This window comes from Rhinolophus hipposideros, assembly GCF_964194185.1.
Source record: "Rhinolophus hipposideros genome assembly, chromosome: 17".
In the NCBI taxonomy this organism is placed as follows: Eukaryota; Metazoa; Chordata; class Mammalia; order Chiroptera; family Rhinolophidae; genus Rhinolophus; species Rhinolophus hipposideros.
In genome coordinates, this window is record NC_138063.1 from 50,176,788 (window position 1) to 50,200,588 (window position 23,801).

Consider the following 23,801-nt stretch of genomic DNA (forward strand, 5'->3'; position numbering starts at 1 on the left):
ACACATTAAAGAATGGTAAATCTTGGAAAATTCACCCCTTATCATTATGTAATGCCTTTCTTTGCCCTGAAAACTTCCTTTGCACTAGTATCTGCCCTGTCTAAAATTAATATATCTATTCACACTTTCTTTTGATTAATGTTAACATACTATATTTTTCACTAACCCTTTACTTTTAATCTGTATGTATCTTTGTTTTTAAAGTGGGTTTCTTGCAGACAGCATATTAGACAGGTCTTGTTTTGTGATCTAGTCTGACAATCTCTGTCTTTTAATTAGTGTGTTTAGACCAGTGGCTGTTTTTTTTAACATTTTTCATTAGTTTCAGGTGCACAAAACAATGTACTAGTTAGACATTTATCATTTATATCCCTCACACAGTGACAACCCTCCTCCCCCCATCCACTATCCCTCTGACATCGCACAGAGCCATTACGTTTCCTCTGTCTCTATTCCTAATGCTGTACTCCGCTTCTTGTAACCATATATATATTTGTAACCATATATATATATATAAAAATTATTTATATATACATAATTGTAATCAAAATTCATTATTGTTCAGCTTCAGGTGTACAGTGCAGTGATCAGGCATCTACATCATCCCTGAGGTGGTCTCCCTAATGAGACAAGTCTTCATCGGATACCCTACAAAATCTTTACAACATTATTGATTACATTCCCCAAATTGACTTTCGTATCCCCTTGGTCATCTTGTGGTTACCGATTGTGCTTTCTAATCCCCTCACTTTCCCCCTTATCACCATGCCCCCCCACCTAGCAACCCTAAGTTTTTCTTCTATGCCTCTCAGACTGTTTCTGATTAGTTTGTTCATTTATTCTTTTCTTTATATTCCACATATAAGTGAGATCATATGGTATATGTCTTTCTCTGTCTGACTTATTTCACTTAGCATAATGTTCTCTGGGTCCATCCATATTGTTGCAAATGGTAAGATTTCATTCTTCTTTATGGCTGCGTAATACTCCATTGTATAAATGTACCACAGTTTCTTAATCCAGTCGTCTACCGATGGGCATTTCTGTTGTTTCCACATCTTGGCTATTGTGTATAATGCTGCAATTAACATAGGGGTACATACATTTTTTTTTTTTGAGTTAGAGTTTTGGATTTCTCCAGATAGATACCTAGGAGTGCAATTGCTGGATCATAAGGTAGTTCCATTTTCAGATTTTTGAGATACCTCCATACTGTTTTCCATAGTGGCTACACCAATCTTCAATCCCACCAACAGTGCACGAGAGTTCCCTTTTCTCCACATCCTCGCCAGCACTTGTTTGTTGATTTATTGGTGATAGCCATTTTGACTGGGGTGAGGTGGTACCTCATTGTGTTTTTTATTTGTATTTCTCTGATGATTAGTGAGGTTGAGCATTTTTTCACGTCTGTTTGCCATCTGTATTAGACCACTGACTTCTTTTTTTCCAAAGCTCCTATCAATTTTATTATACAATGCTTTTATAAATAAAACTCGCCATTACAAATATTCCTCTTGATGAGTTTTGGCAAATGTATACCCCTGTGTAACCATCACCTTAATCAAGATATAGAACACTTCTGTCACCTCAAAAAGTTATCTTATACCCTGTGGCCACCACTGATTGGTTACCTAAGCTAATTATAGATTAGCTTTGTCTTTGCTAGAATTTACATAAATGCATTCATACAGTATGTTTCTTTTATGTCTGCCTTCTTCTACTCACATATTACTTTTGAGATTTTCCAGGACTTTTAAAGTGACTATTTATATAGTTGGGTTACTTTCTACCATCTTTTTTACTGTTTTTGATTCATTGACCATTTTGTATTTGTTCCTCTATTTGTCTTCCACTCTTTGTCTGCCTTTGTGGTTTTAATTGAGCATTTTTATATTATCCCATTTTTTTCTCCTTTCTTAGTTTCTTTTCTGATTTTTTAAATGTTGCCCTAGAGTTGGCAGTATGCACTTATGACTCATCCAACTCCACCTTCAAATAACATTATGCTGCATCACAGATAGTGTAAGTACTTTATAATAATAAAGCATTTTTAATTCCTCCCTCATGTTCTTATATCATTGTTGTCATCCGTTTCACTTATATATAAACTATAATCATAGGGATATTGTTGCTATTAGTATTTTTGAACACATTATCTGCTAGATCCATTAAGAATATGAAAAATAAAAGTTTTCATTTTTCTTTCACTTATTCCTTTTCTAATGTTCTTCCTTTTTTTTATATAGATCCAAATTTTTGACCTATATGTTTCCCTTCTTTCTGAAGAACTTCTTTTAACATTTCTTGCAGTGCAGGTCTGTTGGCAACAAGTTACCTCAATTCTTATTGGAAAAAGTATTTTTCCTTCATTTTTGAAGGATAATTTCTCAGGGTACAGAATTCCACAGGTTAGTGGTGTTTTTCTCTCAACATTTTAAGTATTTCACTTCACTCTGTTCTTGCTCATATGGTTTCTGAGGAGAAAGAGATAATTCTTATCTTTGCTTCTCTTTAGGGGAGGGGTGAGGACAGAGTCCCAGAGTGCAATTTCCAGGCTCTCGGCCTCACGAGGAAAGGTGCCGCCTCAGGTAGTAAATGGCCATCAAAAAGATGGTGGCTGGCAAGCGTGTAGTGTGGCAGAGTGTGGATTGCGGATCGTGTGGCTCCTGCCTCCTGTGTGTCCAACCCAGCCACCAGAAAGACTACAGTGGTATGATTCCCCTACCTATGGCTCCGTGGGTGTTCCTTTTTGGCCTCACCATGTCCTGCGTTCTTATGTGGGGAGCGGGACCAGAAACCCCGCAAGCCGCCCCACATGACAGGAGGTGTTTTTTCCTCTGGACTTTTTCAAGAGTTTTTCTTTATCTTTGTCTTTCTGAAGTTAGAATATGGTATGCCTTTAGATTTTTTGGGTTTTCCTTCTTAGTGTTTTCTAAGCTTCTTGGATCTGTGTTTTGGTGTCTGAGTTTAATTTGGGGAAAATTTCAGTCATTGTTGTTTCAAATATTGCTTCTATTCCTTTCTTCTCCCTTTTTTACTGCATGTATGCTACGCCTTTGGTAGTTGTCTCACAGTTTTGGATCATCTCTTCTCTTGTTTATTAGTCTTTTTTTTTCCCTTTGCTTTTTAGTTTTGGAAGTTTCTGTTGTCACATCCTCAAGTTCAGAGATTCTTTCCTCAGCCGTGTCCTCTTTACTAATGAGCCCATCAAAGGAATTCTTCATTTTTTTGTTGTGGCATTTTATCTAATTTTTCTCTTAGCTTTTTATCTAATTTTTCTCTAGCATTTTTTTCTGATTCATTCTTAGAATTACCATCTCTCTATTTATGTTATTTATCTGTTCTTGCATGTTGTCTACTTTTCTCACTAGAGCCCTTAGCAAATTAATCATAGTAATTTTAAATTTTCAGTCTGATAATTCCAACATCCTTACCATATCTAAGTCTGATTCCAGTGCTTGCTTTGTCTCTTCAAATTGTGTTTTTTGCCTTTTAGTGTGCCTTGTAATTTTTCACTGAAAGTCAGAATTGATGTACTGAGTAAACGAAACTACTGTAACTAGGGCTTTAATAATGTGATATAGTAAAGTGTCAGAGGAGGGGAAGGCATTCTATTCCTACGATGAGCTCTCAGTCATTTAGTGAACTTGAGTCTCTGGACTATGACCTTCATAAGTGCTTCCCAGTGGCCCCTCTTGGATGGAACAGAATGGCTGGAGGGACCTGGAGCTGGGTATTTTCCTGCCCCCATATTAGTTAGTCTCTGATGAAACCACAGCAAGTTAGGCTCTAGTAAAAAGTTTTTCTTGAGGGCAAGCCCATTTAAAAAGCATAGAATTCTCTGAGTATGTTTCAAAATAGCTACTTTCCCCTTCCTTCTGCCAGAAGCCCTCGTGGATTTTTTTCTTCAGCCTTTACTGTGAGGATCTGGTAGAGCTTCTGGAGGTAAAACTAACAAAAGTGTGGAGGTCCCCCTCAGCCTGGACACCCCTGGAGTTTGTAAGTCTCAGGCTTGTCCACTTTGAGCCTCCAGTAACTCATCAATTACAGTTTAAGTTTCCCTACCCCATTGCTGGTTCTCACAGGGGTTTCTTCTCATGGATTTCTGCTCTGGTGAGTTGTGATTCTCTGTATCCACCTGTTTGTTTCTGTTATTTTGGGGGTAGCGGTTTGTCCTATGACCTCAATTATCTGATGAATCTAAGAAGAGTTGTTGATTTTCAGTTTGTCCAGCTTTTCACTTGTTGTTAGGACAGGGTGATGACTTCCAAGCTTCTTACATGCTGGACTATAAACCAGAAGTCTTCCCTCTGATTTTTTATGATCCATTTTTAGATGTCTATAGGAACTTTTATTTTATTTTTTTTATTACTAGGGCCTGTCAGATTTATGCAGTCCAAGTTTGGAAATTTGTAATTAAAATATTTCAGGCAAACCATTTGTTAAAAATCAAAATGGAAAATAAATTTACTTGTGTCTTTAGATAAGACTGCAAAGAAAATTACTTCCACCTTATGAATTCCTCTGCACAAAACACTTACTAAGTTCACAAAATTTTTCTGACAGTTTTCAAAGTTTTCACTTGGAAAAAAAAAAATGATAATACAGATCTGAAACACAAAGCCCATAAGAGAAACAGAGCAAAAGAGAAAGAGAAAACTCTTATTTATCCAGTCATTCCCAAGCCTCCGTTCCAAATCCCAGCTTCCTTAGCTATCTGTAATTATGGACGATAGCATTTAGCTGTGTATAATAACAAGCGAAAACTCCAAGCAACAACTCAATATCTCGATAACCAGACAAGGTACTTTTGATAAGTAGATTATAGAAAAACTCTCCTTATTAATGCTTTGGGATAACAAAGATTAATTCATTAATAAGCATATTGTATGCCACCTGTTTTGTGTAAAGCATTGGCTAGGTGCTAGTAAATTAATCCTACCTTTTCAAAGCCTAATATTTAGTTATGGGGCCATACGAGTATTTATACTTGAAAGCAATTTGGTAATCTTTGTAATGTAACTTGCCAGGAAATGTAAATTAATTACTTTACTAAAGATAGCACATTGTTCTAGAAATACCTTTGGGGACAGAGAGATCTGAGGTGCAATCTCAGCTCCACCATTTTGACAAGTTACCTAACTTCTCTGACACTCAGTTCCTTCATCTGTAAAACAGAAAGTAAGAACTCCTCTTTCAAGGTTACTAGGATTAAATGAGATAACACTTGTAGAGTACTGCCATATAGTAGTTGTGCACTGTATGTTAGTTTCCATTCCCTTCCATTCCTATACAAGTTTCTAAGTGCTGTCATTAATGGAGACCGGAAGTGCCCACAAAGGTGCTTTATTTGGGCCACATAGTATTTTTTTTAATTTGAATTATATGACAACACTTAAACATTAAAAGAATTCACATAAATTTTGATTTTTGGTTTCTCCTGAAATTTATAGTGTCTGAAACCTCCATGAGGCTTCCGTCTGTTGGAGATGAGTGGCTGTTTCCCCATTCCTTTTTTCTAGTCTCTACCGCTCCTTATTGTCTTATACCTATTTCACTCATTTACATGACCTGCCTGGCCCCAGTGAGATTTTTGTTTGTGATGTCTGATGCAAATAAAAATGTGGTGAGAAGGTAAGTTTAATGCAGGAAGACTTGCTGAGAACATTGTGAGCTGACCTTTGGAGAGGATTCATGAACCCTCTGATAAGTTGTGATTAATGGACATGAGCTTAAAGCTGTGGCTCTCTGTCAGGACCACCGTTTGATTTAAATAGGCTCTCATGAGTCCTGAAGGGGCTTCTTTTGTGCTTGGAGATCACCAATGAAGTATGTAGCATGACATCACTTAAATTAGTTCACACATTTGGAGAATTAGAAAGGAAAAGAGGTTTTCCAGTACAAGCTTGGCTTTTATTGGTGCACACATCCCTTCATCTCCCACCATCTCCCAACAACAACAACACCAAAAGCACATTCACTGTCATTTCCTAACCTGTAAGGATTAGAAGAATACAAGCAAGAAATGACAAAGAGAGCAGTCTGATGAACTTGACTATGCCTTTCTTCATAGCAGAACAAAAGAAAATATTGAGGCTGTTATCAGCATAAATCAGTCGAAAGCAAATCAAAGAAATTCCAGCAAAATGGGGATCTTTGGCCTGAATTATAGAGTTAATTATCTCAGTTCTTTACTTCGGTGTTCCTGGGGAGACCTGGCCTTAGAATGCTTTTCCAATGACTTGGAAGATTCAGAAGTGGAAAGAAAATGTATTATTGTAACCACAGCTGTGGAGCTTGCGCCTGAAGCCGGCTCTAATTCAGCACACCTGCTGAGAACGTCCAGGTGCAGCCTCTGCCTCTCAGACTAGCATGTGGGTTAGAAAACAAGCGGCTCTGGAGAAGATGATCGTGGTCTGCGTGCTGGAGAGAAAGGAACACCAGCGCCCAGAGCCACTCGGGCTCACTTTTCAAAATCTTTACAACATTAACACTGTCATAGAAAATGATTTTTATTTTTTCTGTTAAAAAAAAAGTGTATCTTTTCTCCAACAATAAAAAGGGCAACTTATTCATGAAAACTTCTGCCTTCAAAGTATGACATTAAAAGATTATTATAACTACAGGCAAGAAAGCATTTGGATTATGTGGCATTTGGAAATGATAATAAAGATTATCCATATGGTCTAGTGTTGTTAATGCCTTACATTGCATTAGCAATCACCTAATATGGGGGCGATTTTGATTATGTGGCTTATTTTAAATTCGGCTGTGTCCTAGGTCAATCAGAGTCAAGATGATTTACTAGAAATAGCTGCCATTTTCTTTGGTAAATGTTGCTAGGTGCTTAGGCAGAATTAGACTATTTTAGGACATAATGTTTTTGGTATTATGGTGCCACAGTCTTCTTAAACCTCTTCACTTTATACCTTCTCCTGAAGCATCTCTAATTCTATTCTAGTCTGTCTTGGGTTCATAAAACAACCTCAGGTAGTAAGAGCTAGAAAATGTGTTTGAACTGTTTGTTTCTCAGTTTCCCTTAGGTTTATGGCTTTTGCCCAGGTAGCTTTAACTTTAGCGTATGAGCTTTTCAGTATGAGTGGTCAGTGAAAAGGACGTGGAGGCCAGTGTTAAACTGTATCTCCCAAAGAACTGGAAATCTCTCTGCCTTCCTCAGCCTTTCGCATCATCTTCCACTGAGGGAGAGAACAAGGACACTTCTCTGTTACACTTTCCAGGGAAAGCAGCAACTTGAGTTTTTTCACCTTCTGCTCTGTTGACAAACCTCAATGAGGAACTAACATCGCTTCACCTGGGATTTGGTCCAGTGTCACAGCCATCTGAGAATTTGGGATATGCCCCTCCAATACTCCTGAAGCCAGAGCTCCTCTCTCCTGTGTGGCCTCTGTGTCCAGCCTGCTTCATGTAGGCACACACCCCAATTATACTTTCTTCACTCCTCACCTAGCTTTGTTCTTTAATTTTACCATAGGCCTCTTAGAGTCATCCTTAGATTGTTAGTTTCGTTTGGTAAATATTTACTAGGGGGATCTATTTTTTGACACTGAATATTGCAGTGTAGAAAATAATTTAGTGAAAGGTTACTAACTAGAAGCATATCAGTAAATAGATCGTGATTTTGTTGAACTAAATTAAAAGGGTCATTGGCCATTTTAATTTAGTGTATAGTAGGAAGAACAGAAACTAATGTATTAGGTTGTACATTTTCCTGACATCACTGTGGATTTATGTGAAGGGCAGTGGATGTTTTTCATCTCTGTCTCTGCAGCTGGCAGAGAACCTGATGTCTACTTTAGAAGGCACAATAATGGATGAAAACGATTAATTCAGTAGAAGTTTCCCTGATTCTTTGTCATTACACATGTCAGCGCCCATTTTCTCTTCACATGCATGTCTATATATAATGAACTCTGTTCTCAGGAAACTAGCCAAGAAGCGGAAGGAGACAATGAGCAACACACGGCAAGAGATGACTGTGATGGTAAACTCGATGGACAAGAGCTATGCGGAACAAGGCACCAACTGCGATGAGGCCTTCTCATTCATGGACACGCACAACCTGAACGGGAGATGTAAGTGCGCGCGTTTCTTGGCTTCTACTGCATCTCAGGGGTCTTCCAGAATTCCAGATGGTACTGGGGGATTAAAACACGAAAAAGGTTTCTAAATAATTCTTATGCCTTATTGGTTTTTCTAGTTCCTTTAAATGGTCCTGGCAACGTCTCTGGGCCGCAGGTTGCTTAGGTGAGATACAGTGTAAAGGTGACAGAGCCAGATCAGAGAACATAGGAAGCCACCATTACGTTTCTGTAAAGACTTAGAGAATAATGAGACAACGGCTTCTCTCCTCTCCAAGAGGAAGGCACCGCTTCTCATCATCCTTTTTGTTGTTTAGATCCTATTTGTAATCTAGCCAGGTGTGGAATTACACAAGGGAAACCTGTTATAAAACTGTTCACGAAATGGCAGTAGCAAGTTCATTGTTTATTTGTTTAGCTGACAGGTTCTGCCTTTATTATAGGGCTATCACTGGCAATTAATACGTTAAACTGTATTTCCACTTCACATGTGTTACATTTCACACCAGGTGGGTAAACCGCTCAGCTGATACCTTCTCATACTACCACCTGTGAGCCAGGTACAAAGCATGATTTTACAAAGTAACAATTACATTGATTATATGAAATACAAAAAGAGCAGGGGTGCCCTGGTGATCTTCTCGGAGACCAGAAGTAAATTCCATGATGTATGCCTGACTGTGGCTCTCGACCCTGTTGGGTTTAAGGTCAGAGGTTTCTTTACTGTGTAAAATCCGTGCCACAGACCCTGGCTGCACAATCAGGACGCTGGGCAGCATGGGGATGGAATAAAAGTGCAGCAATCACCGTTACTAATAAAAATGCATACGTGCTGAGGCCCTCCTGACTGAGAAGCACAGGAATTGGCTCCCTCTGCGGGGAGAGGACTGATACCAGTGTGGACAGCGTGTGCGCGTGTCCTGACGCCCATTTGGCCTCTTCTGATTCATGGCTCTGCCATCCACTCCTCCTCTCTCCAGTCACCACCTGGTCACCGCACATGCCTTCTCCAGGCCGTGTCTTTCTCCTGCATTCAGCCTTCGGAGAGTTCAGTAGCCTACTTCTTTCTGTTTGTGGTGGCTGCAGTTGTCTACCTGTTCCAACGTAGAGGTGCTATATTTATTTATTCTACATGCACTACTAGCCCGGTGGAGCGGGAGTTCAGGAGACGCAGCTTTGACCCCAGTGGGCAGCGCAGCACCCCTCAGCCTTGGTCATTGTGCTTTGCCCTTTCCTGTCATTTTCAATATAGGTGATAGAATCTGTGGTTCTTTAGTACACCACAAACTACATCCTACTTTTTCATGGAATTTTCTCTGCCTTTTTGTAGCAAATTTTTCATTAAAAATTTATATAGATGTGTATATATGTGTATTTATATATGTTTAAATTTATATATATATGTATGTGTATATATACATATATATATATATATATATAATCACTTAACTGCCAGAATAAAGCAACTTATGATGCATTTGTTATGGGCTGAGATGGGAGAAGTCCTTCCGACGACCACAGACAAGGTTAGAATTTTTGTAGTTGCAGTTGTTTCTTGAATGTCAGTATGAAAGGGACCACACAGATATATGTTCTCACTTTGCGGGGTAACCCATTAATGCTCCAAGTTTTCTATTTCATGGTGAAATTCCTCACGAATAAATTTCCTTGGAATTGCCTGCTCAAAGAGCAGAGACTTATATTAGCCATCTCTGGGCTTTTGAATTTTCAACAACAGGGGATGTTTTCCTCTGTAACAGGAAATTTAACTTGGCAGCTACTTTTTAAAAAGTGAATGCATCTGTGGAAATCCAAAAATGCTCATGCAAAGAGGACTATTGCAGAAACTGGCAAGAGCTTCCATGGCTCATCTGCCATTAGGCATTATTTTGTGCCTCCCATCAATAAAACCAACAGAAGAAACATCAATAGACATTCCATTTTCCTCCCACTCTTTGAACAATGAGTAAGTCTCATCAAATTTCATCCATGAGGACAGACCCCAGTGGTAAATTTTATCACAATGGTCTCTTACTGCCTTTAAAATAAGAGAGCACTTACTGAGGGAAGAAAAGTGTTCATTAGCCCACTGGGCTTCCAACCCCAACCTCTTACAAGTCTGGGAATGTTTGAGATCTCTTAGGGTTGGGAGAAAGTGCTAGCAGTTGGGAGGAGAGTAGCTTTTAGAAATTAGACAATGAGACATGAGATTTTAAAAATAAGCACCAGTACGTTTATGAGAGTGGGGGATACTCTGTCCACCAAAGCAAATGGGAGTTGTACATAAAAGGGGGAAAATAGATATATATATAGTGGGAATTGGTTTGATTTTTATTAAACTAAAAAGACAGAGTATTTAAAATATTTTTTAAAGGTGAAAATAAACATAGTTATTTTGTATCTGCTTTGCACGTTTTTACCAAGCGCATAAAAATGTCTGCAGGTAATCGACATTATTCTTGCTGACTCCAGCATATTTTATAGGTACTTGGGTTTTTTGTTTTTATTTTCATCAATTGCTCTCTTTTGTTCCTGGCAGCTTACCATAAACATGCATTATAAATGTGATACTTCTGTGTTTTAGAAAAATATCTCATAAATGACAGGCAGCCTGGGTTCTGGTTCTTGTTCTGTTATTTACTAATTCTACACTTTAGAAATATAAACACAGGTAAAACACTGTCCTAAAGGAACTTCTCTTGGAGAGCTAAAATATATTAACATGTCATCAGAATAAAGATAAAATATAGTATCTATAGGGATTTGGTAGTGGTTTCCATAATACAATGATGTAATTGGGTCAGGAACTCAGCATCTAATAAATCATATACCTACATCAGATGAGTTAAGATTTAGACTTACTTTTAACCCACTTGAGCACATTCAAATCATTTATCCTTACACTTTAATGAAATTAAAGTGTTTTTAAAGCACTAATCAATTAAGACTTTGGAAATAGGAAATACCCACTTTCAGTAGAATCAGATAAATTGGATGGGATTGACTTTAAAGCAACAAAAAAAAAAGACATTAAGTAAAAACTAAGGAAATTTGAATGAATCATGGACTTTAGTTAATTTGGTTCATTAATTGTAAGAAATATACTGTATTAATGTAACATGTTGATAATAAGGAAATCTGGATGTGGAATATATGGGAACTCCCTATACTATCTTAGCAATTTTTCCATAAATAAAAAACTTCTAAAAAATTAAGTTTATAGAAAAAATACGTGGTACAAGTTGGTAGTTACAAAATAGTCATCAGGGTGTAAAGTACAGCTTAAGGTATAATACTGTAATAAGTATATATCATGTCACATGGGTGCTAGATTAATGGGGTGATCACTTCATAACTTATGTAAATATCTAATCACTATGTTGTACACCTAAAACTAATACAATATATATCAACTGTTATTGAAAAATAAAATTGAAAAATAAAAAACATGTAAATAAAAGAAAAATATATAAAAAAAATAAGGGAAGAATAAAAAGTATAGTAGTTAAATCTTGAGTGTTTCTAAGGAATATTCCAAATAAAAGTAAGCATTTTTAGAAGGATTGAAAGACTAATGGGACAATATGTAGACATGCAGCTCTCACCTTAAGGATAGCAAACATGAAGCATCACCTTCATTTTTCGTAAACTGGGTCACAGCATCATGGAAAATTCTCTGAATATCCAAAATTTGAGGAAGGGGAGGATTTACCAAACTATAAAAATCACGTGGAGACACATTCACATACTCTTGTGAAAAATCAATTTGGTGTGATACTAGAATGTACAAGCGAAGGCTAGAACGCTAATGAATTTCTCATTCAAAATGGCAGCTGTGGTTATTGGGTGTTTTTCTTCATTGGTGGGGTAATAAAATATTTTAAGTGATAAAAGGGTGCTTGTTCCCTAAAATACAAGTAGTTCCCTTAGAGACTGTGGAGAATTGTAACATATACCACATCGACTTCAGCAGCCCTCTGATGTTTCTTCAGTCAAGTCGACACCAGCATGGTGTCCCTGTGAGTGCCATATTTTCAGAGTGCCATATTTTCAAATATTGCCTCTCTACAACCACTGACTAGCCTTTCTCTTATTTACAGCTGTGTCTTCACCATCATCCTTTACAATGAAAACAAATACACTGAGCACATCGGTGCCTAATTCCTATTACCCAGGTAACAGATTTTTCCATTGTTTCATCTTTTCATAACCCCTAACAATCAGATTCAATCAATTCTCACTTTGCTGTCCATAATGCTTTAGGAGCTTAATATGTTTGATGTCTTGTAACCCGATGCTTTCTGTGGCTTTCTATGGTGATATTGGGGGGCCTTTCATCAATCATTTACTGTTCTTTCTCTTTTTACTTTCTCTGCATTGACCCGCTTATGATGTATGACAGACCCATTTGTGCCAACTGCAATTTTAGGTGAGAACATTTCCCTTTATCATAGTTTATTGCAGGAGTAATTTAGAAAGTCAGTGGCCACTCTGTAGGAGACTGGAGTTTTAATTCTGTATGATGCAGTGATTGTAAGCAAGACACCACGGGGGTGGTGGGTGGCCTGGGGTGGTAGGGTGGGGCATAGATAGTAAAAAGATGTTCTCCAAACAGTCACCATTGATAAGAAGGGCTTGCCTCATGCATGTTGTAAATGATATCAAAAGGTTCAAGTGAACAATCCCAGCTCCAGTAATCTCCCTTCCTATGTTCTGAATTTAAAGTCAGGTGTGATCCCAGAGTAAAACGCAGTATGTCATCACTCAGTATGTCATCACTCAGCTGTACTGAATTCTGTTCAATGTGATAGTCATAAAAGTGAAAATAGCTTGTTATTTTCAGTTATTGCTAAGCACTAAAAACTTCAATTTCAAAAACAGCATTTTTCTAATTATGCTCAATGTTAGGCAGAAAATAATCACAATAGAGTTTTGGCCCCCTACCCTTTCTCAGAACCTCTCAGGGCACCCCCAGTATTCCAAAGTGTATGTCACACAGTGAAATTTCAAAGGAGCTGATGTTCTCAACAGCAAAATGACAAGATGGCACTTTCTAATCAAATGGTATATTATGCATCAGATGTCACTAGAAATGACATCAAATGTTTGAAATAAAATGTGGGGCAGAATGCACTGAAAACGTGAAACGTTCCCAGCGGGGAGCTATAGAAAAAAAAAAAAAAAGAAAAAAGAAAAATCCCGTTTGTCCAGTGTAAGAAGGGTGAGGAGAAATGGCATTACCTGGCTGTGAAATGGCATTACCAAACAAGCATGAGCTGCTATTGCATTTGAGACGCATATATAACCCGAGTGTATCACGGCTGTGTTCTCCTTCTACCACTAACCTTTCCAACAAGGAGCCCAATACAAATGACTTCCAGGTATATAACAATTCATCATAGCGAGGGCTCCACCCTCACAGCTATGTGACTTCTGCCTCCTAATTCTCTTTACAAGCGTCTATACCTTTGCAACATAATTTTCCCCCTGTGCTTCTCTTTTCCTCTAAGTTGTCATGATTTTTGTAAAGAGGGAGATTTTTTTCCTGATGGTGTTTTTGCCTGAGGAATTTGTTGCCTAAGGAAAAACTCAGAAGTTTAAGAATGGACATAAACCAGAATTTTTGAATTTGCATCATCTTGGTGGCTAACAAATAAAACACACTAAAGCTCTCACCTTTTAATACCAACAGTAAGGGGAAAAAGCTGCATTTTCACTCTTCCCATAAGGGAGGGGCACAGCCTAATCCTGGGCACCTGAACAATGCAATCTGCATGCAGATGACATTTGCAGAATCTTTTGATAGACGAAGATTTGCGATTTCTTTGTGTGCTGTGGCATTCATTCTGCAGTTCCTTTAGTAGATGTTCTGACCTTGGGGGAGCTGTGAGTGGGGAGGGCTAAGACATGTATTGTCAGAGGGAAGAAAATGTTCAGATTTCACAGCAGGATTTAGATAAGCTTATTAAACAAATACCATTTTTTAAAGTCACTGCTTTGTTATTATGTACACTAATGACATCTTTTAAAGTTGGTTAGGCTTCTTTACCGAGAGAGAATCGTTTGAGCAGACAATTCAAGGAGCAAAAATGATGCCTATAGTGAAAAATAAGTCTGCCAGATAGACAAATAACTGATATCAGGTGTAGCATATGGCATATATATAACAACATAACAAATGGTGATGTTTGGAAACTGTTCTTTCCACATTACCTGGTACAAATGTGAATATGTATATTTCATAGTAAGGGTTAGTGAGGTTATCACTTGAAACTAGAAAGAACTTAAGCTGTATAAAACATATTTCCATTCAGACAAGAAATGTCTGCTGTGACTAGGAGCTTGACATAATTAAATACTTCACCTTTTATTCTCGCAGGCTGAGGTGCCCAGCCCTAATGTGTAGAGCTTTAGTATGCCTTCATATTATTTTCTTGCAAAAAAGAAAAAATTGATGGATGGATGGATGGAATCCGCCCCCCCACCAAAAAAAAAAAAAAACACAGCCTTCATTACAATTCAAGATTTTTCAGCTGGTTTGTTGAAAATTCAAGAAGGTTTATTGAAGAATATAAGTAGAATTTATCTTCAGCTCTTAGAAAACCATCGGGACTATCAGCGAGAAGCTTTATTTCTGATTTCCTCTTAGGCATAACTTTCAATTAAAAAAAATGTTGGTGAGTAATTTTTAACAAATATAGGAAATTAATGATGAATGATATGTTTTATCAGTAATAATTCTTTTTTAAGAAGCCAGAGGAAACTGATCAATCGCTAATTTGGGTGAAAGCAAGAATTTTACTAGGTTAGGTGACCCAATTTCGTAACGGATGTCACACGTGAAACTTTCTATTCCCTCTTTGATATCTAAGCACTGGGTAATAGTACTTTTCTTAGATAGTCTCTGTGGTCTTTCAATGCTTTGAGACACGTCCATACTAGTAATGAGACCAAGATGTCACCAGGCAGTGGGAGATGATAACATACAATGGGGACATTGGTTGCAGCTTCTACCTGGTGAAAACTTCCGAGAATGGCTGGCCCTGCATCACAGCACTGCCTGGGTGCCTGTGGATTCAGGAGAAAGGCCCAAGTGATTCTTTTAGGGGAAGTTTAGAAGGTCAGGCCACAATGGAGGACATTTAATTATGATCATCCCATAAGGTACAAAACTGAGGGAACGAGAGAGGCACAGGGAGGAAACTAATTAATGTTCCATTTATTTTAGTATAGAGAACAGAACTTCCTGATGGAGTAGCTAAAGGCTCAGTGGATTCAGTACTTAACACGGATCCTGTATCCCACTGGATGAGTTTGGCAGTTTCCAGCAAGCAAATCTGATGTGAAACTTTCCTGGTTTCTTTGTGACTATTCTAAAAACATGGGAACCTACGAGTTTCTAAATTTCAAAGCAACTCCAAATGAAAAAAAGAATCATAAAATCAACTTACCACCCTTTTTTATTTTGTCTTTGTGTCTTTAGCCACCTTGTAGTGATCCAGGTGCCATTTCAGCAACAGCAACATAGCTACACACTTGTGTACCACCTTTCATGCCATGCATCCCAGGTGCTTTGCGATGCAGATAGAAGAGAGGTTTTCAAACCAGACCCAGCTAACCAAGTGCCCTTAAACTACATTTCCTTCAAAGCTGAACTTCTCAGTTTAAAAACAAACTCCACAGCTGAATTCCCTATAGATGAACAATGTGCTAATTAAAAAAAAAAAAACTGACCATATCCTTTCTTATATGTTTTAATTTATTTTTTACCTCAAATCAGTTTTGATTTAATGTCCTTATTTTAAGTGACTTTAGCATTATATTTTGATGAGACACATCCTTAATCATAAAATAGCTAAAGGGATTCAGCATTATAATGAGTTAACCTGTAGAACGTGGAACTCTTAATCTAATAGCACTTTCCTGCATAAGACATTTTTAATAGCTACAATTTCTGCAGTTCATTAATCTAATTTACTAGTAGTCTTCCATTAAAATATAGCCTCTTTATGCATTTGACCAAATTTTGACATTAATTTTGTAGCACAATTTGGTTGACTTGTTCAAGAACTTCAAATGAGAAAATGTGTCAAATACTTATTTAGTCATTACTTGGTTCATGGGGGATGAAAAGCAATTATGATACTATTTTAACCTCCTTTTTGTTATTGAGCACTTAAACACCTCCATCCAAACATGATGGGAGAATGGAGGCTTTGCCCTCTGACTCCCTATGCATAGAAAACTGTAAAACTAGAGCACAAAGTAAAAACTACCTGTAATTATTCACACAGTACTATTGCTTATGCCCTGTTTCCTTTTTCTCCTCCTCTTTTCTCGTGATATGTATCTTCTTAAAAGTGCCAATAAATGGTAAGTTCCCCCATTCTCCCCATGGAAAAGGTGTGGAGGGAATGGGAGTGTGTGTCTCATCTGTAGATCCTGACAAGCCAGCTGGTTCTGCTGTGTGTTGGCCTGCATGTTAGCTCTTGTGGAACATTCCATGTGTGATGTGTTGGTCCACAATGTATTGTCAAGTTTTCTGATACTGGAGCATGCAAAGTGACTCATCGAACCAAGTTCCCTTTTCTTTTTCCGCTTTTCTCAGATTTCATGCATCAAGTTCATATCCTCATTGCTCGCTTTATAAGCCAACCCATTTTGTGCACTTTTAATTTGCTCACAGAACATTTGTACAGAGTTTATTTACTTCATCATACAAGCTAGGTAACTAATTATTGTTAGCAACACAAGACTGGTTTTGCACCAGGCTTTGACGAAGTTTCAGACTGAAACTTCCATAAACTTTAGCACCGAAAGGCTAAAGGGTTCTTAATCAACCAGCTTTGTGAAAGCAATATATCGTTTGGACTGCTTTGTTAAAAAAAAAAATTAGAATATAAAAAATGTCTGCCTCATTCCTATCAGTATTGCCAATCCCATTTAAATTTCTAAACATTTAACTTTTCTTTTTGCTGAGCCATCGTAGGGATTATTGCAGCTACAGGTTCAGGGGATGTCAGCAGCAGCTTCTTAGCATTCTCGGTGACTCTGCTATAGCCTGCTAGTTCTCCCTCACTATTCCATGCCTTCTTCTCCTAGACGAAACCCACACGATGGCTAGCGACACCAGCAGCTTGGTGCAGTCCCACACATACAAGAAGCGGGAGCCGGCCGATGTGCCCTACCAGACGGGGCAGCTCCACCCTGCCATCCGAGTGGCAGACCTGCTTCAACACATCACGCAGATGAAGTGTGCCGAGGGCTACGGTTTCAAGGAGGAATACGAGGTGAGCATGAGCTCTGCACCAGGGCCCCTTCTCCGCCTTCCTGGTCTCACGTGATGCCAGGAACAGTGCTCCCGACTCACTCAGCCGGCCAGTGGGGCCCCATGAGGGCCGCCAGAAAGGGACAGTGTATTTCAGCCTTGGATCCATTGACAACTGGCAATGAGATTCAGGAAACTAATATATGTTGCATGTGAAAAAGAGGACCCCTTCACCTTTTTCCTTATTCTGCATGAATATGGAAGCATACCAGGCTCTCTTCCCCATTCATGATCACTTTGTTGGCTTTTCCTGTAATTAACTATGCTGTTAAATCCTAATAATTTTAGAGTAGTCTACTTAAAACAATTATAGACCAACCAGTGATGTCATGTGTTGGAGATTAGAGTGACTGGCTAGTGTCATGGCTTTGACAGCTGTTATTGTCCCGCCTGCCCAGAGAGCATTTTGCCATCCTGGGATCTAGTACAGGCAGTTTTCAGGGGCATTTCCAGGAGCGGCGATATCCTCTGACCCTATATAAAATGTAGGACTCACCCCTTTCACAGCCTCTGTCATTAACTAGTTCTATTGGAAAGTTATTCAAGAACTGAAAAAAGAATAGAATTGATTTGAAGAAGTCTGATTCAAATAAGTCCACCATGATTTGAGTGTACAAATGACGGGGGGGGTGGATTTCTCTTTTTACCTTATTAAAATCAATACACAGTCATTGATGAAGATAGAGTGCTTAGAGGAAAAAAATAGTATTATATAGATATGTTTTTTTTAATCTTAGAATGTGTTTCTCATCATCTGTCTACCTGACTAGCTCGCAGTTGGAAAACATCTTGTATGGAAGGAGAGTACTTTTTTTCATGCATTCAATAAACCTTTACTAAGAGTCTGCTACACCCCAATCTAAACAATGGACTAAGCGATGGAGATACAAAGATAAATAATGTGAAATTCCTGACTTCTAGGAAATAACGCCCCTGAAAAGTGTTCAAAGAAATAATGTACCAAATTACATTCAAGAAATAATGCTACCAAAATATTCAAAGATAATCCAAATATATGAGAATTCTTTAAAAAAAAATTAGGGTCTCAGACTAGGGTTGGGAGTGAATAAGTTAGACTGCTAAATAAGAAATATTAAGACATCTGGGTAGTAATCTGGAAAATAAAATTATCCATACCTCATACCTTAAGCCAAATTAAATTCCAAATGGATCAGAGATTTTTAAATGTACAAAAACGAAAGTTCAAAAATTCTAGAAAAAGACATGGGCAAAATTTTTATACTCTTAAGAGTAGGGAAAGTCTTTCTAAATATGACTCAAAACCTAAAACCTTGTTCTTAGCTAGAGGTTTGACTAGGGAAGGTTCTGCCTGCAAACACCCTGATGAGGTTGGCAGAATTCATGGCACCTTACTTCTTTAATACCAGCAACAGAGAGAGCAAGCCTCTGCTGTTTCCAGTCTCTGGACTCTTTTTTAATTAGTTTCATGTATACAAAACAGCATACTGGTTAGACATTTACACACCTCACAAAGTGATAACTCCAACAAGTTTACTTCCCATCTCACATTGTACATAGCTATTACAATATGGATTATATTTCCTGTACTGTACATTACATCCTGTAACTTGTTTTTCATTTGACATTCAGTATTATTTTATATTAGTTTCAGGTGTACAGCAGAGTGGTTAGACATTTATATAATTTATGAAGTGATCCCCCTGATAAGTCAAACACTTTACATAGTTTTTACAGTATTATTGACTATATTTCTCATACTGTATTTCACATCCCCATGACTATTTTGTAACTACCAATTTGTGTTTTCCTAATCCCTTCACCTTTCTCACCCATCCCCCGAACACCCCTCCTTTCTGGCAACTATCAGTTTGTTTTCTGTATCTGGGAGTGTATTTGTTTTGTTTGTTCATTTGTTCTGTTCTTTAGATTCCACATATAAGTGAGATCATATCATATTTGTCTTCCTCAGTCTGACTTATTTCACTTACCATAGTACCCTTTAGGTCCATCCATATTGCAGCCAATGGTAAGATTTCATTCTTTTTCATAGTAAAGTACTCTATTATATATATGTACCACATTTTCTTTATCCAATTGTCTATTGATGGGCACTTAAGTCGCTTTCCTATCTTGGCTATTGTGAATAGCGCTGCAGTGAACATAGGAGTGCATATATCTTTTCAAATTAGTGCTTTGAATTTCTTGGCATAAATACCCAGAAGTGGAATTGGTGGGTGATAAGATAGTTCTATTTTTAATTTTTTGAGGATCCCCCATGTGTCTTCCATAGTGGCAGCACCAATTTGCAATCCCACCAACAGTGCACGAGGGTTCCCTTTTCTCCACATCCTCGCCAACACTTTTTTGTTGATTTATTGATGATGGCCATTCTGACAGGTGTGAGATGATACCTCATTGTGGTTTGTAGCATCACATCGTCTGTGTGAGAATTAGTGATGTTGAGCATCTTTTCTTATGTCTGTTGGCCATCTGTATTTCCTTTTTGGAGAAATGTCTATTCAGGTCCTGTGCCCATTTTTAATTGGATTATTTCTTTGTGTGTGTGTGTGTGTGAGAGAGAGAGTACTGAGTTCTATGAGACTTTTATAAATTTTGGATATTAACTTCTTATCAGAGTATCATTGGCAAATTTCTTCTCCCATTCAGTCAGATGTCTTTTCATTTTGTTGGTGGTTTCCTTTGCTGTGAAAAATCTTTTTAGTTTGATGTAGTCCCATTTTTATACTTCTTTTGTTTCCCTTGCCTAAGGAGATAGATCAGTAAAAATATTACTAAGGGTAACATCTGAGAATTTACCTCCTATAATTTCTCCTAGGAGTTTTATGGTTTCAGGTCTTATATCTAAGTCTTTACTTCAGTTTCAGTTTCTTCTTGTATATGGCATAAGAAGGTTTCTTTTTTTGCATGTATCTGTCCAGTTTCCCCAGCACCATTTATTGATTAGACAGTCTTTACCCCAATGTATATTCTTGCTTCCTTTGTCACAGATTAAATGACGATATAGGCATGGATTTATTTCTGGGTTCTCTATTCTATTCCATTGATCTATGTGTCTGTTTTTAATGCCAATGCCGTGCTGTTTTGATTACTATGGGCATGTAGTATAATTTGATATCAGGTAGCATGATACCTCCAGCTTTGTTCTTCTTTCTCAGGATTTTCATGGGTATTCGGGATCTTTTACAGTTCCATATAAATTTTAGGATTATTTGTTCTAATTCTGTGAAAAATGCCATTGGTACTTTTTTCTTTTTTTCAATTTTTATTAAATGTATCGGGGTGACATTGGTTAGTAAAATGATGTAGGTTTCAAGTGTACATTTCCATAACACATCATCTACATATTGCATTCTGTGTTCACCTACCAGAGTCATTTCTTCCATCACCATGTCTTTGAACCCCTTATCCCTCTTCTACCACACCCCTCCCCCATTAATCCCTGATAACCACTAAACTGTTGTCTGGGTCTATGAGTGTTTATTTCTTTGTTTGTCTTGTTTATTTGTTGCTTTCAGTTTTATATCCCACATATGAGTGAAGTCATATGTTTCTTGACTTTTCTGTCTGACCAGTTTCGCTTAGCATGATAATCTCAGAATCCATCCATGTTGTCGCAAATGGCAATATTTCAACTTTTCTTATGGCAAAGTAATATTCCATTGTATATATGTACCACATCTTCTTTATCCAATCATTTATTGGTAGGGACTGCATTGAACCTACTGATTTCTTTGAGTTGTGTGGAAATTTTAACTATATTAATTCTTCCTATCCATAAGCATAGTATATGTTTCCATTTATTTATATCTTCTTTAATTTCTTTCATCAATGTCTTATAATTTTCTGAGTAGAAGTCTTTTATTTCCTTGGTTAAATTTTTTCCTATGTATTTTTTATATGCAATTGTAAATGGCATTGTTTTCTTAATTTCTCTTTCTGATAGTTTATTATTGGTGTATAAAAATGTAACCGATTTCTAAGTATTAATTTTGTATGCTACTACTTTACTAAATTCATTTATCAGTTCTAATAGTTATTTGGTGGAATCTTTGGGGTTCTCTCTATATAATACCATGTCATCTGCAAGGAATGACAGTTTTACTTCCTCCTTTCCAATTTGGGTGCATTTTATTTCTTATCAGATTGCAGTGGCTAGGCCTTCCAGTACTATGTTTAATAAAAGTGGTGAAAGTGGAAATCCTTGTTTTGTTCCTGATCTTAAGGAGAATGCTTTTAGCTTTTCCCCATTAAGTATGATATTAGCTGAGGGATTGTCATATGTGGCCTTTACTATGTTGAGATATAGTCCCTCTATTCCTACTTTTCTGAGAGTTTTTATCATAAATGGGTGTTCAATTATGTCAGTCACTTTTCCTGCATCTATTGATATGATCATATGATTTTTATTTTTCATTTTGTTTATATGGTGTATCACATTACTTGATTTGTGGATATTCAACCAACCTCGAATACCAGAAATGAATTCCACTTGATCTTGGTATATGATCTTTTTAATGTATTGCTGAATTCGATTTGCTGTATTTTCTTGAAGATTTTTACATCTATGTTCATTACGGATATCTCCCTATAGTTTTCTTTTGTTGTAATGTCTTTGTCTGGTTTTGTAATCAGGGTAATGGTGTCATTGTAAAATGAGTTTAGGATCCTTCCTTGCTCTTGAATTTTTTGGAATAGTTTGAGAAGAATAGGTGTTAGTTCTTTTTTGACTGTTTGGTAAAATTCACCTGTGAGGTCCTCTCATCCAGGATTTTTGTTTGTTGGGAGCTTGTTGATTACCAATTCAGTTTTATTGGTAGGAATCAGTAAGTTCAGATTTTCTGTTTTTTCTTGATTCAGCCTTAGAAGGTTATATGCTTCCAGGAATTCATCCATTTTTTCCAGATTGTCCAATTTGTTGGCATATAGTTTTTTCCTAATTTTTTTGTATGTTTTTTATATCCATTGTCACTTTTCTTTCCCTTCTGATTTTATTTATTTTGATCCTCTCTTTTTTTTTTTCTTGATGGATCTCATTAAAGATTTGTCAGTTTTGTTTATCTTTTCAAAAAAACAGCATTTGATTCCATTGCTCTTTTGTATTGATTTTTTTTAGCCTCTATTTTGTTTATTTCCTCTCTGATCTTTATTATTTCCTTCCTTGTACTCACTTTGGGCTTTGTTTGCTATTCTTTTTCCAGTTCTCTTAGGTGTAATATTAGACTATTTATTTGAGATTTCTCTTGTTTCTCGAGGTAGGACTGCATTGCTGTGAATTTCCCTGTAGGACTGCTTTTGAAGGACCTCATAGATTTGGGGTCATTGTGTTTTTATTTTTGTTTGTCTCAAGGTATCTTTTGAATTATTCCTTGATCTCATTAGTTACTCATTCATTATTTAGTAGCATGTTATTTAGCCTCCAAATGTTTGTGTAGTTTTCAGTTTTTTCTTGTGATTGATTTCTAGTTATATATCATTGTGGTCAGAGAAGTCACTTGATTTTAGTCTTCTTAAATTTATTGAGACTTGTTTTGTGCCCTATATATGATCTGTCTTGGAAAATATTCCATGTGCACTTGAAAAGAATGTATATTCTGCTGCTTTGGGGTGAAATGCTCTAAATATATCAATTAAATCCATCTGGTCTAGTATATCATTTAAGGCTGTGCTGTTTCTTTGTTGATTTAGGTCTGGAAGATCTGTCCATTCTTATCAGTGGGGTATTAAAGTCTCTACTATGATTGTATTCCTGTTGATCTCTGCCTTTATGTTGATAATACTTTTTTATCTATTTAGGTGCTCCTATGTTGGGTGCATAGGTGTTTACTAGGGTTCTGTGCTCTTGTTGGATCGATCCCTTTATCATTACATAATGTCTTTCTTTGTCTCTTGTTAATAGTCTTTGTTTTAAAGTCTATTTTGACCAATATGAGTATTGCTGCCCCAGATTTTTCTCATTTTTATTTGCATAACTTTTTCCATCCCTTACTATCAGTCTATCTGTATCTGAGGTGGGTCTCTTGCAGACAGTATATGCATGGGTCTTGCTTTCTTATCCATTCAGCTACCCTATGTCTTTTGATTGGAGCACTTGCTATGTTTATATTTAAAGTGGTTATTGATAGGTACATAGTTATTGCCGTTGTATTATTTATATTCTTGATCTTTTGTTTGTTTATTTGTTTTCCCCCTTCTTCTTCTTAAAGAAGTTCTTTTAATATTTCCTGTAATAGTGGCTTGGTGGTAATGAATTCCTTGGGCTTTTTCTTGTCTGGGAAGCTCTTTATCTCTCCTTCAATTTTAAATGGTAGCTTTGTTGGGTAGAGTAGTTTTGGTTGTAGGCCCTTTTTTCCATCACTTTGAATATTTCCTGT

General features: G+C 37.1%; 1 protein-coding gene across 8 annotated transcripts in view; it reads left to right on the forward strand.

Annotated features, from left to right (window-relative positions):
• The window catches only part of PTPRM (protein tyrosine phosphatase receptor type M), an 824,073-nt gene that overhangs the window by 628,624 nt on the left and 171,648 nt on the right, over nt 1-23,801 (forward strand). For 4 of the 8 annotated variants that reach the window (XM_081079013.1, XM_081079015.1, XM_081079016.1 and 1 more), the window contains 4 exons: nt 7,942-8,093; nt 12,200-12,274; nt 12,502-12,528; nt 17,202-17,389. In XM_081079013.1, coding sequence (XP_080935139.1) covers nt 7,942-8,093; nt 12,200-12,274; nt 12,502-12,528; nt 17,202-17,389 — 442 coding nt within the window. The remainder of the gene's footprint in view (nt 1-7,941; nt 8,094-12,199; nt 12,275-12,501; nt 12,529-17,201; nt 17,390-23,801) is intronic. The other 4 variants (XM_081079020.1, XM_081079014.1, XM_081079017.1 and 1 more) reach the window with 1 other exon arrangement.